The sequence below is a fragment of the Leptonotus elevatus genome, chromosome 6 (assembly GCF_054856555.1).
Source record: "Leptonotus elevatus isolate MCC_2025b chromosome 6, RoL_Lele_1.0, whole genome shotgun sequence".
NCBI classification, from domain to species: Eukaryota; Metazoa; Chordata; class Actinopteri; order Syngnathiformes; family Syngnathidae; genus Leptonotus; species Leptonotus elevatus.
The window spans coordinates 2,293,581-2,309,150 of record NC_141244.1 but is presented as its reverse complement, the minus strand read 5'-3'; the positions used below and the strand labels follow the sequence as shown (position 1 = coordinate 2,309,150).

Genomic DNA, 15,570 nt, shown 5'->3' with positions numbered 1-15,570 from the left:
CCTCTTGCATGCAAGCTGAAAGAGGCCGCTTAAGGCGTTTTCCGCATTTCGGTAGACAGGCGGCCATGTGTGTATGTGTACCCGCCTTTAAAACAGAGTTGGCGGGCTGTCTCGTATTTATATTTTTAAGTACCGGTGCTAAAAAATTTGATACCGAGCCGTTTTTGATGCCAAAACATCGAGGTACGGTACTGGTACCAGTATCCCATGCAACACTAGTGTCAAGACTGACCTGCGAGAGGCAATGTGTTGCTTCAGGGCATCCAGTGTGCTACAAAATATTAGAATAAATAGTAATACAAGAAGAACTAATTGGAGGTAGGGGTTGTCCAATAGAGCCAACTGTCGTTAAATAGAAGTACTTTTTTTCACCTCTGTTAGGCGTAAATTCCATAGATAAGTTCTTGACAAAAAATGCTGTGTATTGTATACTGTAGCAAAAATAGCATGTTTGAGAGAAGCACACTACAATACACTAGGGATGAGCGAGTACAGCACTATATGTATCTGTTTGACCATTTAAATTATCTGTATCTGTATTCGGAGTGGGTGTGGCATATGCCAGAAGTGGGAGTGGTTTTACCCGGATGTGGCTTAAATCAGTACATTACTGTATTTTTTTGTATGAAATTGAAGGGGAAAAAAAGAAAAATTAGTTTGAAATTGGCATGGATTGATCAAAAGTTTTTATATGTTTTGTTTATTTGAAAACAGCCTAATAAAGATTTGATCACAAAATAACTATTTTTCCCAAAAGTTTTTATAAGCTCAGAAAATGTATGTGTATGAAAAAATATTTACAGAACAGTCTGAGAATTGAAATTCACTTTTTATCACAATAGTAAGGGAACTATTTAGAAAAAAAATTTAATGTCTCAGAACAGGAATCTTTTTAAGTGTATGAATAAATATTTATAGAACAGTCTGAAAATGAACTGTTTTTGATTACAATAGCAAAGAAACTATTTACATGTAAATAGTTTCAGCAGTATTTTAATTTATAAAAACTTGTTCTGCAGAACAAGTTTTTTTTTATAAACTCTGGAAAATACTGCTGAATACAGCACATGAAGTAGGAAATAATGAACTATTATGTGAATGAACAAGAGTTGTCATAGTTCTTTTTCTATCCTTTTTATTATTTTATTTTCAATGTTTTATTACATTTTCACTACCTAACATTATTAAAGGATGTAATTTGTCTTATATGTTTATGGACTGGAGTGGGGAGAAAAAAATATAATATATATTGATGTAGTGTGTTCAGCTGTGCATGTTGTGCTTTTACCAGCTAAATAAAAACGAACTCAGGCAGCCAGTGTGAGAGACTGACGCAACATGAACCAAGCTCTGCCTTGTCAAGAGCGCTGCGGCTGCACAGCATTCCAAAACAAGTTCACCCATCTCCAACAAGTCCTCCAACTTTAACAAACATACAAAACTAAATACTAGTGCGCTGTAGAAAATTAAGGACCAAGAGATAATTCATTACGGTCCCGTGTACCAGAAAGAGACGCGGACAGATCTCTCTCTCTCTCTCTCTCTCTCTCTCTCTCTCTCTCTCTCTCTCTCTCTCTCTCTCTCTCTCTCTCTCTCTCTCTCTATCTCTATCTGTGTTATATTCGTATTTGAGAACAAAATAATTCCCATTTTTAATTCATGTACCTGTAAACTGACTATGTTTTTTTTTCTCTACTCTCTGTAACAAAACGTTTGTTTACGCTAAGGAAACACAAAATGCTACATGAAAGATAAAAACAAAATAAACTCAAGTGCCTGTTTGGCTGCTATGTTCACTTTGTGTAAGTCGATGAAACATCATCACAGAGCTCCCAGTATGAGTGCCAGAGTAAACTACCTACTTGGACGTCAAGAACCCAACGAACATTAATAACAATGATAAAGCTAAAGTTAGCAAGTTATGCATGACACAAAGATTCATAAAAGTACACGGACTGAATACAGACTGTAGCAGGTTTACGTCCATCGATCACGGTAAGTACAGATGGTCCTTTCCAGTCTGTGTATTTGTACGAGGCATCGCATCATAAACTCACCAAAAACGTGGAAGCACTCGCCAATTTCGGTGATGACTGGCCAATGATAATGATATCCTGATACAGGGAGCGCTCAAGTTATGGCACAGTTCTGTTCCAAGGCTGGTGATGTAACCCCAATTTTGACTTATGTCGGATTTCCCCTTTAAAGTTGATATTTGCATCAAAATACTTTGTACAGTAATTTTAGCCAATATTTGGTGTTTCCGCACGGACATTCATTGCTGACGGCAGGGTGGAGCTATAAACACAGAAATGTGACGCGCCTGATGGCGAACCGACCTGCTGATGAACGTCCGTTGCTGGAGGTAACAACAATACAACTTTAAAATGGCGTGATTATTGTAGTAATATAATGAAAAAGGAGGTGCTACAGAAGAGGCACGGGCGCCGTAAAGTTGAAACGACTTAAGTCGCGTACGACGTAACTTGAGGACTCCCTGTAATATATATACAATATTAAATAATCATAAGTATAAATTTGATGTCCAGTTTTGTGAATGATCTTGCCTCTAGAGCAAAAGGTAATTGGACAACAGAGCTAAAAGGTAGCTTTTAGCTTGTTTGGTTGCTAGTTATTGCTATGGCTTTAGCTTAGCCTGTATAGTTAATTTAATTTGTGCATTCAATTGGGTTAAGCTTTTGGTTCCATGTTTTGCCTGATGAGGAAATTCCATCACCTCGTTTAGGCCTTTTCTCTTTTCTTTTCTTTTACAGTAGTTTGTAATGAAGTAACTCAACTATATTAGAAGTGGTCACAGCCATTCCCACACCATCTTAATACTTGGGCCGCCCAAGAAGTTTTCAAGAAAATATAAGGCGCACTTAAATTTGTCTTATGTGCGCACCGAGTTCCAGAGACGTTTTCCTTCCAGCCAAGTTTCGAGGCAAATGTTGCTGCTCCAATGCACGTTTCTGATTGGTGGGCTTGTTCACGCTTATTCTCGGTTGGCTGCTGGCATTTTAGCATACATGCTACCATTTGTTTTTAGCATGCATGCGCCAAGTATGTATGGTACGGTGTGCTCGTTTCGAAGCTGCACTTACCTACAGTTAGCCACCAGTAACTCTGCGTAGACTGTGTGCGTGTGTGTGTGTGTGTGCGTGTGCGTGTGTGTGTGTGTGTGAGTGTGTGTGTGGTGAGGACGTGTGGGAATTGGAAAAAACAAGGCAAACTGTCAGTGCAAGATATGAAGTGTAAAATTACAACAATGGGCCATGCGCCCAAGTAGATTTCAAACAGTGGGTCATTATATTTGAAAGTGGTTTAGTCATTGAAAGTTTGTTAGCATTTTCAAATAATTGTAAACTGCAGATGTACCATTTTATATTTATAGTTGATATTTTTTTCAAATTTTTCTGACGCGTCCAATAAGGTGGATCCAAAGATCCAGTGGGAACTATAATAGCAATGTATAGGCCTTTAAGAATTAGGCTTTTTATTTTAATGACTGTGCCATACTGATTTTACCCCACATTGCCATAAATCTGCTAAAATAGCTTTCCCTACGATTAAATGCTCTCTTTGTATAGTGAGGCTGACTAAATCTTGCACTGCTAGCTAAAGGGAAAAAACATATTATCGGCTTAATAGATGCAATTTACATGATGGCGATCAGACAAATTGCAACATAAATTAACTATGATCACATCAACAATTTGAAATGTTTTTGGTATAATATAAAGACTAAGTACAGAGGTTGTGAGATCGAATCCAGGCTCCGGACTTCTTGGTTGGAGTTTGCATGTTTTCCCTGTGCCTGGGTGGGTTTTCACCGGGTACTCCGGTTTCTTCCCACATTCCGAAAAATTTTGGGCATCGTCATGACTCGTCAGTCTTTCGTCAGTGTTTTGGGCTGGCACAGATGAGCCCGATCCGTGGCATGTCGGCGGTGACCGGCGTTAAGGACGTACTTTCTTTGGGGCACAGGCAGACGCACAGTAGAGTACAGAACGAAGATATTAAATTAACCCAACAGATGCACACACTCACATACGCAAATAAAAAATATTAAATTAAATTAAAAAAAAACAATATGGGAAGATGAGAGGGTTTTAGCTTGGTGCATGCTCCGCTGCGACAGCCCTGACTACGTGGCGTTTCCCCACCGTGTCTCCCAGTTTTTCCTCGTGTCTGTGCGTGTTCAATGTGTGTGGTGTAAAAGACAGCTATGACATCGAACTATAGGGTGGTCGCCGTTTCTCTCACAATCCTGTGGCTGATCTGTGACAGCTCCATATTCCATACCAACACCGGCAATCGCCTACTCACCTACAACCGACATGAACTCTTACTACACCAGAGCCTCGCTGTGGAGCAACACTAAGCCTGCCGTGGTCCTGCTGTCGGAGCTCTGGCCGAGGAAAAGGGGGAAACGTGGTGGCGTGTGTTACGTTTTGAGGGTGAGGAACCCAAATGCAGGATTCAGGGAGGCGAGGCTCAGATCCTTCCTCACTACAACAAAATGATAGAGTCTGCATCACTGCAGACACTGCACCGATCCGCCTGTCGATCTCCTGCTTCATTCTGCCCTCACATGTGAACAAGACCCCAAGTCGGATTATTTATTGGTTCGTTGTGGTAAAGAAGGAGCTGAGCTGAAAGGCAAAGCTCTCGCTTTCCGGTTAATCAACGTTCCTACCCTCACCTATGGCCATGAGCTGTGGGTTGTGACCGAAAGAGCAAGAACCCGGATACAAGAGGCCGAAATGTGTTTCCTCCGCAGACTTGTCTTGGCTCTCCTTTAGAGATAGGGTGAGAAACGTGGTCATCCAGGAGGGGCTCACATTAGAGACGTTGCTCCTCCACGTTGAGAGAAGCCAGTTGGTTAGGAAGCCTTCTGGACGCCTCCCTGGTGAGGTATTTTGGGCATGTCCCACCGGCCCTGGGGACAACCAAGGACACGCTGGTTTGACTATGCCTCTCGCTAGCCTGGTAGCGCCTTGGAATCCCTTTGGATGAGCTGAATGTAATGGGAGGGAAGTCTGGGCTTGCATAGCTGCTGCAGTGGTGGTTAATGGTTAATGGATGGATGGATGGATGTTCATGTTTCTGAAGCCCAATTCACCATGTTTTTGTTCATTAAAGAAAATGGAAATAGGTGTTCAGGTTTTACAGTATTTTCTGTTGCTGCTTGAGTATCACACACACTGTAAGCACTGGCCTCCTGTATTTAATGGCTTAATTTCCACTTGTATAGTATGCATATGGTGACTTAATGAAGTATACTCACCAGATGCCTAGCCATATTACAAAATTATAACTAAATCCCGCTTATAAAGATAACGTCCAACAGAATTCAAATTGCAGTACTTTGAATTTCCTGCAGTTCATTATTAAACAGTGCTTCTGAAAGGCCAAATTTGTATTACAAAAGAAATTGAGCGTTTTAAATTATCGATATGCAATTTTCTTGATAGCTCCCTGGGCTTAATTAAATGCTAAAGTATTTGTGATTGTCTTTATAGCAAGTTTCATGTAAACCTTCCTCATGTAGTTCCCTTTTCCCCCACTGAGCTCCTAATGATTCGCCACTTTATGTGTGTATCCTGAGCCATTTGTATATGTATATATCACAGGGTTTCTGTGCGTGCACTAATTTTTTGCTATCTGCCTGCTCTCCAGCTCATTCATGCAAGCAACCGCGCAGCCCAGCCAACTCTGATGTGATGGGCCTGGATCTGGCCTCCTATGGTTACACCTTGGTATATACCTGTCAGCCAGGATTCTTCCTTTCCGGGGGTTCAGAGCACCGCTTCTGCCGCTCTGATGGCAGCTGGACTGGCAAGGTGCCCGTATGCAGAGGTAAGTTACTTACAGAGATGTGCAATGCCAGATGAGTGAGATGATGCCATTGAGTGGTTGAAAGTAAAGACAACCATGTAGAAAATGTTACGTTATATTTATCAGCGATGAGTGTATACTAGGCCTAATGCTACATTTAGACCAATACTGGAACACTTCCTTCGCTAGTGTTTCATCGCGTAGCGTTTTGGAACAATGCCGCTCATTCGTGCATTCTCGCACACCGGAGAGGAGAAAGTGTTGTCGTTACTACTACTACTATAGAGCACTTTAGCGAGTCAACAAAAAAAGAACGTTCCTAAACTCACCTATGGCCATGAGCTGTGGGTTGTGACCAAAAGAACAAAAACCCGGATACAAGAGGCCGAAATGTGTTTTCCTCCACAGGGTGTCTTGGCTCTCCCTTACAGATAGGGTGAGAAGCTCAGTCATCCGGGAGGGGCTCAGAGGGGCTCAGATATGTGTGTGTATATATATATATATATATATATATATATATATATATATATATGTGTGTGTGTGGAGGGGGGGGTGCGTGGGGGGGGGGGTGCAAAAGTAAGTGAACCCTGAGCTACATTACTCAAAACAAGCAGTCAGTAGGATCAGGTAGGACAAACAAAAAACTAAACTAACCACCAATAAAATGAGAGCTGTTTAGTGAAGAAATTGTGTGTCACTGATTGAAACAGAGACAAAACCACATCACTTTACTATTACCCAGGTGAACCCATACAGGTCAGTCATGCTGAGAGGAAGATAAATCTCAGGGGACCTCAGGAAGTGGGTAGTGACAGCTCATCTGTCTGGGGAAAGCTATAAAGTAATCAAAAAAAAAAGAGCTTCATCATTCCACTGTGAAGAAGATCTGCAACTGGAGAACACTGAAAATTACTACAATCCTGCCTAAAAGTGGATGATCTTTTAAAATATCAGCAAGACCCACAAGACAAATGATAATTCAGGTAAAAGACAACCTGTGCATCACATCAAGGGATTTGCAGACCTCTTTTGCTGCATCAGGGACACGTGCATGCTTCAACAATCAGAAGAAAAGTCAATGGATAAGGCTTTAATGAAAGGCTTGCTAGGTAGAAGCCTCTGCTCACAAAAAAAGATCAAAGCTGCCCATCTCTACTTTGCCAGAGAGTACCTGGACAAACCTGTAGCTTTTTGAAAGTCCCTTCTGTGGACAGATGAGTCCAAAATTGAACTGTTTGGTCACAACTAAAACAGTCATGTTTGGTGAAAAGTCAACACTGCATACCAGCAAAAGAACCTTCTCCCTACAGTGAAGCAGGGTGGTGAGAATGTTAAGTTCTGGGCTGGCTTTTCATCCTCAGGACCTGGACAACTTCACATAATAATTATGTGAAACAGTTGCAACGTCTGCGCTAAAAAGACTACTGACCACATGAAGTTTACATCGATCTGCGCATGTCACACATCTGGGAAATGGATGTTCAGTTAAACGTAGTGGCACTTGTACACACCATATTGAAATAGAGCATGCCACATCTAAACAGTTGATCACATATCTTCAATCAAAATAATTTTAATTGTAATGACAAAATATGAGTAGTTAGCATGTACACCCAGCCAACGTTACAGAATACAATTCTAGTTGTCAAATGGAAAAGTCCTCATATAGTTATGAAAATGTCTTAATTTCATTGATTTGATTGATTTTGGTAGTGTTTAACCCAAAATTTTTCAATAACGTCACTGACAGGAATGCAGTGGAATGGTAGCAAACATACAAATGACCAGTCAAGTTGCAGCATCCGTTCAGTCCCTACTTTCATAACCTAATAAACAATTCGATAATACTCAATACAATATGACTTTATTACATAAACTTCATTACATAACTAGATTGACTGAGCTGGTGTGTGAAATGCTATTAATATAAAGGAAACACTAGGTTAGGTTAGAAATCATGTCTTGTTTCGTAAATTATGCTAAATTATAAATTTTAAAAAAATAACAAAAGTTTCACATGAGTCGTGTGTTTACTTGTCTTACCTCCTCTGGCTATGACACCTTGATGCAATCACTCCATCTTTGTGACATAATTGTGTTCTTCTGCAGCTGGATCCAAATCACAGGAAAAAACTGTCAAACTAATGCCGGGGACACCAAGCCCTAAAATAAATGGTGAGTCATGAATTATACCACCTTTTTCAATCTGGTTCATACAGTATTCCCTCTGCATCTGTATGTGTAGCTCCTGATATATTATTGGTAAAATATTGTCTACAGGAGGAGAAAAAAACACTCCTGTGTGTTACAACCAAGGAATCTGTATGAACTTTTCACTCATTGATTATTTATGTTCAGCATATTCATTGTCTAGATTTGGTGCACGTTATTCTGTGTATCCCTATTACATTTTGCTAAATATGTTTTTTTTTAAAGTTATTTTTGACTCACATTTCATTAAGGATGAGAGAGTACCTATACCAGGTACTGGTCCAATAGTGGCTTTATTTATATTTTGTTTATATCGGGTACTCCTGACTGTGGCCGATACCTCAAGTTGCCGTTTTAGTATCAGGAATTAAAGGACAAGTATTGGTGATTCTGAGTGACTGTTTTTCTAAGTAAACTGTATCCATGTCAATCCTCTCCTATGCCCATTAAGATGCAATTTCTGTAAGTATATGTACTGTATGTTTATAAAGTTTACATTAATGCTTAGTTGAAATTGACATGGTTGCCACAATTTTACACACAGCCTAACTTTATATTTTGTTTAAAAAAAAATAAAAACAGTGCAAACATATATAATCAGACAGGTGCTTTCATTAAAATGTTGGTGCAATTCTTGCTCTATGTATGGGGAACCCTTCTTTAATTCCGGCTTGTTGGTAATGTATGTCTTAAAGCCGTTGGTGGTTTGTGATAATGAATTAAGTAACAATAATAATGAGTAAATACGCAACAATAAGTAGCCAAAGGACTTTAACAGCCCTTTTCTGCTAGATGTGGAGGAAGGTCTAATCTGTCCAAATCTTAGTCATGAACTGAACCTTTGAAGTGCTTTAATGAGATGCAAACACTTCTATTAGACAAGTGTTGACATGTGTACTTGTTGTACCAGCAATGGGTGCACCGACAAATTTTCCGCATTGTTTGGAACAAAGGTTCCACAGTATTTAAAACACCAACTGTGATTAGAATGTTTTTAATCCATGTATTTGTATTGAATTAATCATAGTTAACGCATTAAAGTCACACCCCTGATTCAACAGTTACCAAATTGCATTTAATTAAAGTGACAGTGTGTAATAAATGACCACGAGATGTCTCTATATCATAGAATGCAGCCGAAGCGCATGCATTTCGAAGTACGCACACTCCGGTGGCTTAGAGAGACCACACTACCATCAATTCTTATTTTGCGTAAGTGAACGAACATCTTGGCGAGCGACAGCGACTTGGCAACCGGTATGAAGCCTGACGAGCAATGACAAAAGACCGATCGAGCCGGATTTAGCCGGAGCAGCTGACAAGAGGGGATAGCGGGAGTTATTCTAGAGCCATAGGCCGGAGTGGCTAACAAGAGTGGCTTGGAGAAGCTAATAATAAAAAAAAGCTAGTAAAAGCTTGCAAAGAAAAAAGAAGGTGACAAGCGACGGTAACCCAAATCACATGTTCGCAAAGTTGTCCTTTGGTCAACCGTAGCAGAAACGAATCCGAGAAGGAAGGAAAGGAGAAGGAAACGAATCAGACTTATTGACGGCAATGCGGACCAAACTGACACCGGTCGTACAAGGACCGAACAGCCCGTATCAGGTTTGGACGAACTCCCATGCACCCTCGAGGACCCTGCCGAGGGTTTAGAGCTGGTCCACTGTTCCACGGCCAGGACAAAAACCACACTGCTCATCTTGAATCTGAGATTCAACTTCCTGATGGACCCTCCTCTCCAGCACCCCTGAATAGACCTTACCAGGGAAGGCCTTACCTTATCGACCCAGCCAAAGGCGGGGGCCTTGGCGGTCCAACCCCCAGCTACGAAAGCTAACTCATGGGACATGGAGGCTCCAGCCATGTAATATAATTAGTGAATACTTGACCTAGGATTATATATATATATTTTAATTATGTTGATGTGATAGAACATATTTTTTTGCATATTATAATATATATATATATATATATATATATATATGTAGTGGGTTTTTAAATTGAATGAATTATTAGTTCACTGCTAAAGATTACACACTGTCACTTTAAAAATTAGTGACAAACATAAATCATTATTATATGTTCACAGGTTCCGTGTTCACCAAGTTGTCCAATGATACAAACAGTTTGAAAACAGGATAAATCAGCTGTGTCAAACTCATTTTAGTTTAGAGGCCACTTATAGTACAATCTATTCCCAAGTGGGCCGAACCGGTAAAATTGTGACTATTGATGTCATTTATACGCACATTTTTGCTCCTGGTCGACCTGGTCCCTATTCCCACATTGAGGGGTAACTGTAAATATATTGTTAATATATTGTGGAAAAAAAAAAACCTTCCTTTTTTTAATTCCCTTTTTTATAATAATGCATCATATTTATACAGTGTTATTCTAGACACTCAAGGACGCTTTACAATGGATGCACTCACACATTTACACTCTGGTGGCAGTAAACTACGCAAGTAGCTACAGCTGCCCTGTTGCAGGCTGACAGAAGCATGGCCCCTCCGGCCACCAACAAACATTCGCACCATTCATACACCAGTGTGAGTGGCACTGGAGGCAATGTGCGTGATGTGTCTTGCCCAAGGAAGGAGACAACGTCACATTACCTGGAGAGAGCAGGAGTCGAACAGAGGACCTTCCCGTTACTGGACCACCAGCTGTACCTCCTGAGCCACGGCCGCCCCATTTATCTCAATTTAACATTTTACCAAATTGCATGAAATTAATGGCAATTTTCATGGGGCAGGAAAAAGTCTCAATCAAAATATGTAGTTGAACAATTTATTTTCAAAGAAGAAAGTGCAAAGAATTAAATTGAATACTGCAGTGCTTTAAGTAACATTTATGAATACCTACCATCTAATCAGAGTTTTGGCAAAACAAGTTTGTCTTGTTCTTGAGTTACTGTTTAATTAAACTGTGGTGTCTCCGTCTGAACACTGGATGGGACCAATGCAATGATATAGAGTACATGTGGCTGTAGAGTGTAGACAGAAGAACTCAGGAAGAATTAGAACTGCGAGCAGCTATAAAGGGCCCTCACAGCCCAGAACACTTTGAAGTACAGTGTTCCCTCCTTTCTCGCGGGTTCATCTTTCACGGTCTTGCTGTTTCGCAGATTTTTTTACATCATGCTTTTTGGTTTATTTGTTTTTTTACAGTGTATGCATGCGCCGTCCGTCGCCACCGTCAGCCCTGAGCCAGTTGTGCCGGTTAACGGCTCAACAGGCCGTCCGCCACCCGCCCCATGGTCCACGAGCGCTCAAGTGGAGTTCCAGGGGGCACCGTGGCAATGTGGTCCCAGTCAAAATGCTTTTCTTACGTGTACAGCCTCGTATCTTCATCATTAAAATTAAGATTGTCCGCCCGAACCAATCGTGCCAGTTGACGGCTCAGCGCGCCATCAGCCACCGCCCAACGGCTTACGCGGGCCAGCTCCCAGTCAAAATTTTTATTTTTAAGTCTCGAGCCTCGTATCTTCATCATTAAAATTAAGATTGTCCTCCCCAAGCAAGTCGTGCCGGTTGACGCCTCAGTGTGCCATCTGCTACCGCCCCACGGCTCACCCCTACACTGCATGCGTGTGCGTTGCGGAGCTGCTCCGGTCCAGCGGCGGAGCCGATTTGTTTCCATTCTATCAGCTTGTTCAAATTACACCGGCTACATATGCGCTGCGGTTCGACTGCAGACCAGCTCGTCGTGCCAGCGGGACGAATAAACCCACGTGGGCCGGCGCCGGCCACGAGCAGCGATGTGCTCCGGTCAAAATGGATTTCTTACGTGTCCAGCCACGTATCCTTATCATTAAAATTAAGAATGTCATTCCTAACAGTTGTTTTGTTGTGTGTGTTTAAAAAAAATATATATTATTATTATTATTATTATTTGTCTAGGAAAACATACCGGCCCAGAAAAAAATGGATGGATTGCCGTTATATATATTTTTTCTCAAATAAATGTTTTAGATATTAGTTTAATTCTATTTTATTGTTGTTGTTATTATTATTTTAAAATCTACAAAGGTTTGAACACTGAGTGTATAGGCATACTGTATTTAATATAATAGAGATACGAGATACATAATCATAAGAGAATACAGTATGTGACAAAATGCTAAAGCCTATCGAAAAAAAGTGCATGTATCAAGTGTGTGGTGAGGTGTTTTACAGACTTAAAACATATATAATAAATGAAAAATAGTGTAAACAAAAAACATTTGAAATAAATGATAAAAGTATATACTGTGCTGTATAATAAGTACATAAAAAAACATACTTTTAATGGAAAAATTGAATGTAAATGAAAAAAATATATATGATGAACGAAAAAGCATTTATAATCAGTGTTGTCACTAACGCATTACTAAGTAACGCATTATTGTAATCTGATTACTTTCTTACATATAACGAGCAATCTAACACATTTAGTTTTCCAAACCAGTAATCTGATTAAAGTTACTTTTCTAAGTTGCTGTACATTACTATTTTTTATTACCTCATAATGTATTGTTACAGTATGTAGAATGCAGAATTTTGTTGTCCATTTTGAAGAGAATTTCGAGGAGAAAATGATTCTTTTGCCTTTGGGAGTGACGTCACATCGCATGTCACGTTTCCTCAGTGGAAGACGCAACGCCGGGTCACATGTACCAACGTGTGAGCGCTCGGAGTCTGGCTAAATCAATAGACACTACCGTCACAACGTAAAAAATGGAAGAAGCAGGAGGACGTCCACAATCGGGTTCATTTGCTCATTGGAAATACAGCCATTACTTTGCATTTTTGTCCAGTAAAGATGACCTCTCAGTGCGTTGCAAACTTTGCGCTGGCTCAAAAACACTGTCGACCGCTAAAAACTCCACATCCAATTTGAGGAAACACTTGTTATCACAGCACAGCGCGATAACACTCGAAGCAAAGCCAGCAAAAGCAGACAACCAGCAGTTCTACAGTTACTTCTTACTACTACGTGGGATGTCGCCCTCTTTCCGTGCAATAATAATGTAACGTCTTGCAAGAACGCCACCAGTAAACGTTGGTTGGGAGGTCACCCATTTATTTATATTAACAAACGCTACTGTTGGCCGTAGCCGACGCCGGAAAATAGAAATACAACTCACGAGGGCTAGCAGAAAAGTCAAGAACAAACACACGCAACCAACCCGCACGTAACGTCCCTCCTCTCCCGCAAGACCTGTCTTGCGTTTACTAACAGTCGAACATAAGAGTGCTAAGAGTGTAACAGAAATGGCAACACTGGAACACATAACACACTTAATTCATTACACTAGAAAAGATCCCTACTAGCAATAATGCTGAGCTTCCCCCCAAGGAGTGTCTTTCTCATCATACCTCGAGAAAGAGTATGCCAGAGCAAAAAAAAAAAAAAAAGGCTATCTGTATGACTGTAGTTCAGCTCTGGTACTTCAGAAAATAGAAAAATGTTATAGTTACAGTTGCATCCAGCCTACATGTAAATGTTATAGTTACAGTTTGTAACCAGCCTGCAGGTGTAACGTGTTATACACCAATTTCTGTATTGTAAAACCAGAGAAATGGAAACAAAAAAACATGTTTCAAGTTTATGCACTTTCATTAAGTTATTATTTAAGTAACCGGTTATCATTCTTATGTTGAAGGAGCAAAGGGTGGACATTGGTACTTAAGCAATAAAGTAATCAGTAAAGTAAATAGATTACATTTATTTTTCAAGTAATCTGTGACAACACTGTTTATAATAAACTAAAAATCATACCAAAAACGAAAAAAACATATATAATAAACGAAAATATATACAGTAATTTCTGGACTATAAGCTGCTACTTTTTTCACTTGCATTTAACCCTGCGGCTAATAAAAAGGTGCGGCTTATCCATCAGATCACAAGGGGGTGCACTATAAAGGAAGCGCAAAAGCGTCAGGCAGACCAAAACAAACCAAGTGAGCCCAAATACTGTTGGAGAGATAGAACGAGAGCGTAGCGGGAACCCTTATATACCAGTGCAGTAACACCTGCATCTTAGAGTTGGGTGCGGCTTATATGTCTAACAAACTCGATTATTCCCCAAATTTAGGTAGTGCGGTTTATAGTCAGTTGTGCCTTATAGTCCAGAAATTACTGCAATTAACGGGATAATAAAACCAATTTTTCTTCACGGATTTCCATTATCGCAGGTAGTTTTTGGAACGTAACAACTGCAATAAACGAGGGAACATTGTACTTGCACATTGAGGTACTGGCACATTGGGTTTTGAATGTTTTGAAAAATAAACCGTTACATATATATTTTTCGTTTTTTGCCAAGCCTGATGTGCTTTCAAAATTTCATGAGTTTTCACATATGTTTAGACCAACCAAATCAGCACAATTTTTCTTGGCAAACAGCAACAGCATTCGGCAAGTAAAATGTTTTGCTTTTACTTTTCATCTAGAACATCTTTAGATGAAACAACCACAGATTCAAATCAATGGGATCAAATTTGTGGGATGAGTTCTTTAAAATGTGACACCTTATAATGGGCCAAAAATAGGGCAAAATTTGAAAATAAAATGTACGTGAACAGTGCTTTGGGTAGATGCATCCACCCAGACACATGCATGTCCGATGTGGCTGTACAGTGCCCACCAATTACGGACCATAATGACTCTGTTAACTCATTTGCTCCCAAAAACCTATACATACGTTCTATTTAAAATGTTTTGGGTGTCCCAAAGACGTATTTATACAATATATTAAACTGGAAATTATTTTCAAAAAAAATATTGTATTATTATGTTATTACAACCAAATCACCATATAGAGAAAACAGTCAGGGTTTGTTTTAAGTTCTTCCATGAGGTTGGTGGAATGGGGATAAGAAAGAGCACCAAACAACAACCTCTGCTGCTATTTAGACAACCACACCAAAAGTGTTATGTGCACCTCTGGTTATAATCTCTTCCCCAGTAGATCAAGAAGTCAAAGCATACAAGTAATGAGTTGAAAAGATTCTTCTGAACAATTTGATATGCTGCCTCAACTGCATATTTAATCATCATCTTGCAACTTGGCTTGAATTAATATGATTGTTTTTGGTACAATTTACAGTATATTGAACATTTTCATAGGTTCATGCATTTGAATTTCTACTGTGTTAATATTTTGTTTCATAATTTCTGTTTTCCACAAGTTCCTGAGGATGTCTTTGCTCCTGATTTCCTGTGGAAAGGCTCCTATGATTACAAGGGACAGAAGCAGCCAATGACCATGACAGTCACAAGCTTTAATATCACAACAGGAAAAGTGAATGTAACTTTAAACGACAGTAGCATGGAGTTTCTGCTCTCTGGTGAGCCATCTATAAATCATCTGTTTCTACCACCTTTCTCTTTTCTCCCATCACTACATCTGTGTGTCACTTCCATTTATTTGAGCAGGGTGTCAATCAGTCAATCCCCAACAAGATTCTTGCATGAGAGTGGAAATTACTTATTGGCTTTAAAGACAGATGTATTAGTTTGCATGGAATG

The 15,570-nt window shown here is 39.9% G+C and overlaps 1 protein-coding gene across 6 annotated transcripts in view; it reads left to right on the top strand.

The window, feature by feature from the left end:
- LOC147171791 (CUB and sushi domain-containing protein 3-like) overlaps window positions 1–15,570 on the top strand; it is a 499,351-nt gene that overhangs the window by 470,059 nt on the left and 13,722 nt on the right. For all 6 annotated transcript variants that reach the window (XR_015095358.1, XM_086078287.1, XM_086078288.1 and 3 more), the window contains 3 exons: window positions 5,683–5,862; window positions 7,951–8,016; window positions 15,231–15,389. Coding sequence is in view for 5 of the 6 variants with exons in the window: in XM_086078287.1 (XP_085934413.1) it covers window positions 5,683–5,862; window positions 7,951–8,016; window positions 15,231–15,389 (405 nt within the window). In the remaining variant the exon portion in view is untranslated. The remainder of the gene's footprint in view (window positions 1–5,682; window positions 5,863–7,950; window positions 8,017–15,230; window positions 15,390–15,570) is intronic.